At 44.5% G+C, this 6,000-nt stretch overlaps 1 protein-coding gene across 1 annotated transcript in view; it reads left to right on the top strand.

Annotated features, from left to right (window-relative positions):
- Positions 1–6,000, top strand: part of SLC14A2 (solute carrier family 14 (urea transporter), member 2) — a 37,924-nt gene that overhangs the window by 6,082 nt on the left and 25,842 nt on the right. The window contains exons 5-8 of the mRNA XM_009577784.1: positions 642–789; positions 2,340–2,474; positions 4,047–4,096; positions 5,505–5,760. Of these exons, the coding sequence (XP_009576079.1) occupies positions 642–789; positions 2,340–2,474; positions 4,047–4,096; positions 5,505–5,760 (589 nt within the window). The remainder of the gene's footprint in view (positions 1–641; positions 790–2,339; positions 2,475–4,046; positions 4,097–5,504; positions 5,761–6,000) is intronic.

The raw sequence follows: 6,000 nt of genomic DNA, 5'->3' as shown, positions 1-6,000 counted from the left end.
TGAACCTCTCACTTCACCTAAAATTGGACTGTCCCAAAACAAGTCTTGAGTGCTGTCAGTACAGAAGCACATCTAGATATACACTCCCTCTGTCCAGATGTGGTTAAAAGAACACCAGCAAGACAGTCAGTGACAATATGAAAAGACAGAAGAAACATCAAGGTTCCAGAAGGGACTGAAACTCATTTATACCCAGTCCCCTCAGGTCTAGGTCTAGCTGTAGCTCTGGAGGATCACCTTCCCAAAGCAGCATAAGGGTAACTGATATGCTTCATATAATATATAATAAATTCAAATCAACCATGCCCACCATAGTATTATCACCTAGGAAGGTTACTGGTTTTCTCCCTCACTGAAGTCACCTAAAAAAAAACCAAAAAACAACCAAAACCCCAACCCCCACTTCCCCATCCACCATATTACCATCCCAAAAGAAATAAAAGTCCATCTTGGACTGACGAAGTTCAAACCAAACAGTGAACTAACTCTGGTTCGAAGGGCATGAGGGCGTTTACCCATCAGTCCCACTCAAAGCCAGGGTTGCTTCCTTCCCTTCTAACCAATAGCTTGGGCAAAATAACTGCTGTGTCCTCCTGAGTACAGAGATACAATAACATGCCCTTTTCTACTGGCTGCTGCAGCTCTTGCAATCCATCCCAGTCGGCGTTGGTCAAGTGTATGGTTGTGCAAACCCCTGGACTGGAGGCATCTTCCTTGTTGCTTTACTTATCTCCTCCCCACTTATTTGTTTACATGCTGCAATTGGATCGACAGTGGGGATGTTTGCAGGTAAGAAATATTTACCAAAGTCATTTTCTAACTAGGGTATCTTGACGCTAGCCATTTTATGACTCTGTCCAGACTTGAGAGTTGCATGGGCTTGGGCGTACTTGGGACAACACTCCCATTTTTGAAACTGTATCTAAATATGGAAGGTCTTACTGAAGGTCACACAACATGGTGAAGGCAAGAACAGAAGCAGATTTTCTTTAAGCTTTGAATTTGTTACTAGATTTGTAACTCAGGCAGGTGGTTTGCTCCAGCTTGCTTAACCCTCCTGCCATTGGATGTGATGAATCCCACGGAGATGATGATAAAGAAACCTAAAGAAATAGTCTCAGAACTGATCTCTTGCCACCACAAGTGTTTTAAATTACCACCACATGCAGATGTCTACCTCAGATCTGATCAGTCAATGAAAAGAAACAGACTTTTCTAGGATGCAGTTCATTCTACCCTCCTGCAGATTTGTAAAAATAGCTAAATGAATGCCACTCAAAATGGCCTGTCTCTCCACTAACCAGAGAAACAATCTTAAGTTAAGCAAGATGAATCTGACCCTTGAAGTTAGACAAGGTTAATGCCACTTATGTGACCGATTTTAATTAAAAAAATGTGATGGAATAAGTATAGTCTGAGACAACAACCTTGGAAAAGGCAGAGTCATCCAACAGTAAGTTCTCTGTGCTCTCAAGCACTTCGTATGAGATGTGAGCTGCCTTATGTTTGTTTTTTTTAAACAAAACTATCCACAATTTGTATGGTTAAGAGCATTTGGCAAGTTTTGTACAGGTCTGACATTTAATCTAGAAAAGAAAGGTCAGGGGAAAGTATCTGAGGATAAGCATGGCGATGAAACAGAAGATAAATGAGGACATTATAGCAGGAAATGTATTAATCTTAAGAGTGACATGAAGGCGGCCTGTGCACTACATATTGTGCTCTTCTTTTTACTGGTACTCGTGAAGCCTCTAAGAAATCCTGCAGAAGTACCTATGAGGTCAGGTTTGGAGCAGCTCCCAACCCAGTGGAGAATTTCCACAGGAATGGTGGAGTGACCACATCTAGTATATAGATCACATCTACCAAAGGGCACTAGGAAGAGATGGAAAACCCAGCTTACTCCCACAAAAGACACTCAGCTGTGCCTCTGATATTCAAGATCAGGGTACGTATGAGGTTTAAACAGTACGTTTGAGCACAGCTTTCTGCAAGAAGGACACCCAGGTGAGAAGGTCCTCATACACTCTGGCTGGATCCTCCATCTGGTCATCTGGGGGACTAACTACAAAACACTCAGTGCGTACGCAGAAAGTTTTGCCTGAAATAAACCTTTGAAACTGGCCAAATTCCAACCCTAGGGGCTTTATCAGAGCTCCAAAATAATGAGCTTTTTTTGTTTTCATCCTTTTTTCTGCATGTGCCTGTTACGCAAGTGTGAGCATGGTTAAATTTGTCTAGATGTCATAGGGAAGAGACGATGGATTCCCAGCAAGTGATGGGTCCTCCTGCAGATACCTCTCATACCTGACCTCATAGCCCTGCCTTTTGTCTTGCAGCGCTGAGCATTGCATCACCATTTGACAGCATCTACCTTGGCTTACACAATTACAACTGCGCACTCGCGTGCATTGCGATCGGGGGCATGTTCTATGCCTTGACCTGGCAGACTCATTTGCTGGCACTTGCCTGTGGTATGTATCTTTTACATAAAGGGAAGAAAAAAATGTATGCAGCCAGGCAGTCTATGAGTAGTACAGGTTTAGAGTCAACATTGGGCTACCACTGTGCTGCAAAACGAGGTACTATGCAAGAGCTAATTCTGTGATGGCATCAGAGTTGAGCTTGGATGTGCAAGCTGCAAGTGCAGAGGGAAGGGCCTTTAGGCCTTCATAACCTAAAAACATCTAGAAAGGGTGGAAGCACTGTCTGTGAAAGGAGCAGAAGCTATGCCATGAGCAGAAGTTTAACAAATTAACAACTCAACAGATTCATAGAAGCAGCCTTTTCATAACTGTAGGTATCATTAGAGGAAGTGTGTCATAAGAAGAGAGCTGTTGCACAAGGTCAGTTTAAAATCCACCTACCCAAAGACCCCACCTCCAACAGCAGCCAAAACCAGACTCTATGGGAAGAGTTTAAGAACAGTGTAGCATATATAAAATTCCCATGAAGATTCACCCAGCCTCCAACCATTTGCATTTCAGTAGTTTTCTGTCCTGAGCACAGTTTCTGAATTGCTCCATAGCTTTCCCTTCCCTGACTTTACCCTTGGGTGCCTTATCTCCTGCTTTGCCACCTCTGACATCCTGGGGCAAGGAAACCCACTGCTAACTGCTTGTGATTTGAAGCCACAGGACAGACACTGGTGGAGAATTTCATAGAATCATAGAATCATTTAGATTAGAAAAGACCTTTAAGATCATCGAGTCGAACCATTAACCTAGCACTGCCAAGTCCACCACTCAACCATGTCCCCAAGTGCCACATCTACACATCTTTCAAATACCTACAGGGATGGTGGCTCAACCACTTCCCTGGGCAGCCTGTTCGAAGGTCTGACCACTCTTTCAGTAAAGAAATTTTTCCTAATGTCCAGTCTAAACCTCCCCTGGTGCAACTTGAGGCCATTTTCTCTCATCCTGTCACTTGCTACTTGGGAGAAGAGACCAACCCCCACCTCGCTACAACCTCCTTTCAGGTAGTTGTAGACCGCGATGAGGTCTCCCCTCAGCCTCCTCTTCTCCAGGCTAAACAGCCCCAGTTCCCTCAGCCACTCCTCATCAGACTTGTTCTCCAGGCCCTTCACCAGCTTCGTTGCCCTTCTCTGGACACGCTCCAGCACCTCAATGTCCTCAATGTCCTCACTACAAGGGTAGTGAGGGGCCCAAAACTGAACACGGTATTCGAGGTGCGGCCTCACCAGTGCCGAGTACAGGGGCACCGCTGTAATCCCCCACTGCACACAGGTCAAGTTGTGCCAATTAAAAAGAAATTAAAGATAAAAGAAATACCACCATCACTTGCTCTTGATTCTTCATTCACCATCCTTCTCTACAGAGCACATAGGACCAAATGTGGTCCACATGGCCAGACGCAGCATTGGGGCGTTTTAACTAACTGTTGAATTATAACATTAATCCTCACATCAGGTAGCTGGCAGGATACTTTACTGTGCATTTGAACAATATTACTATTTCTGATTTCTTTGGAGAGATGAGCAAGATTTTCCTCATCTTAAGCTGTCTTTGGTCTTCTTTTCTCAGCATTATTTTGTGCCTACTCCGGAGCAGCTCTTGCTAATGCCCTATCTGTGGTAAGTTTGAGGGGTTTTGGTTTGTTTGTTTTAACTGTATTTTGATTTGTTATGATAAAACGCTAAGGAAGTGCCCCAAAATTCTCCATGTCAGCTTTGACAGCATTGAAATGAGAATGCTGCAGCCAAAGGCAGATCTTGTACAGACTCACTGTCAGTTGAATTGTGCACTTGCAGACTCTGCAGCTGATAATAAGATTTCAAAGACTTTGGAGCATGTCATCCACAGCAGGATTGTGCATATATATATATGTGAATTCCAGCAACAGCAAGTGGTTTGAAATGTAACACTTAGTTGCAAGCAATACTTTTGAACAATTCCCAATGGTCTAAATTTTCCCTTGCTTCTTCCGAGATCTTTCTCCCACCCTACCCACAGATATTATTTAAGTTTGATCTGGATATGATAACTAAAATTGGGGGGGGAGACTGTTCTCTTAAATACCAAATCGTTGTATCTGGACAGATCAAGAAAGAGGTGAAGGCAGAAATGCCAAGCTTTGTTTCTTCTTTAAGATCTGAGAGATTAAAGCAAAACCATATTTTTATAAAATTGATTTAGTAACTTAAAAGAAAAAAATTTAGAACTAGCAGCTTCATGCATTAAATGTATTCATCTGGCATCCACTCAGTACCATGTAGGTCCCTGCAGATGGGCTGCTTTGTTAAGCACAGCTGCTTTCGGGATGCGTCAGAAAAAAAGGAACATTTACTTTTTCTTCTTGTGATCTTGTTTTTGGCAGACCTCAAGTCAGGTCAAGAGGTGGGGTCACGGAGCAGGACTGAGGGTTGGATGTGATGCCGGTAACACACGGGCATTGAGGACAGTCAATATGTGTGAATAGTACTCTCAGTACATGACATTTTACAGGACAGTGAGGGTAGGATTCAGCTGATTTATTAGAGAATTTAAATATCTACACGTGAGCTGGGTGGCTTGGCTTTCATCACAGTCAGCAGAGCTCTGGACCCCGATTCAATTGCTTCAATATTGGTGCCAAGTGCCATTCTGGCCAACAGCTGCATCTCCAAAAAGACTGAGGTCTCCCATGTGGGTGCCTTATGTAGCCCCGTACATTTCAAATAAACCAGAAACCTCTGTGTGAGCCACCGAATCGACATTTGGTAGCAGAGGAGCTTCCCAGACCTCCAGTGACCAGCAAGAACTTAGCTCACACGTAGCCCCCATGTAGGCACTTGCATCTGGGCATCCTCCTCTGGATCCGAAGGGGGGATCCTATATGGGGCATTTCAGGAGGCATGTCCTATGTCACACTGTCCTCAGGGAAAGCGCAGGCTCTCCCGGCTTCTCAAATGCAAGAATTCAGCAATAGGCAGAAGTAAGCAAAGGGAACGTACAAAAAGAGGTACCAAAATGCACCTGTCTGTCTGTCCTTTCCCCTTCCAGCTTGGGCTGCCACTCTGCACCTGGCCTTTCTGCTTCTCCGCACTTCTCTTTTTGCTGATAAATTCAGACAACCCAGCCATCTACAAAATCCCCCTCTGCAAAGTCACCTACCCAGAAGCCAACCGGATCTACTACCTGAGAACGAAGAGAAGAGCATCAGAGAGCAGGAGAGAAGAGCAGAAACAAAGGGAGCAGAAACCCGCCGATGACTCAAAAATAAGCACAGGAGGCACCCCCCTGTGCACCCCCAAAAACCGCCACGCTTACTGATTTCAAATGTCCACGAGGGTACAGCTTTGGGGTAGTTTTTCAGATGCTAGCCAAGAACACTACAGCCCCAAACACCACCTTCGGCAGCAGTCTGCAGGCTGGGGATTCAGCATCCCACGCTCCGAAGGAAACCCGATTTGCCCTTGAGCTAAGCTTGCCAAGAAGCACTCAGGTAACATAATAACGGCTGCCTTATCAGTTCACATGCTGTTAACTTGAAAGTCAT

This window comes from Fulmarus glacialis, unplaced genomic scaffold (genome assembly GCF_000690835.1).
Source record: "Fulmarus glacialis isolate BGI_N327 unplaced genomic scaffold, ASM69083v1 scaffold1755, whole genome shotgun sequence".
Lineage (NCBI taxonomy): Eukaryota > Metazoa > Chordata > Aves > Procellariiformes > Procellariidae > Fulmarus > Fulmarus glacialis.
Note: the sequence above shows the minus strand (reverse complement) of the source record. Positions and strands in the feature narration are given on the sequence as shown.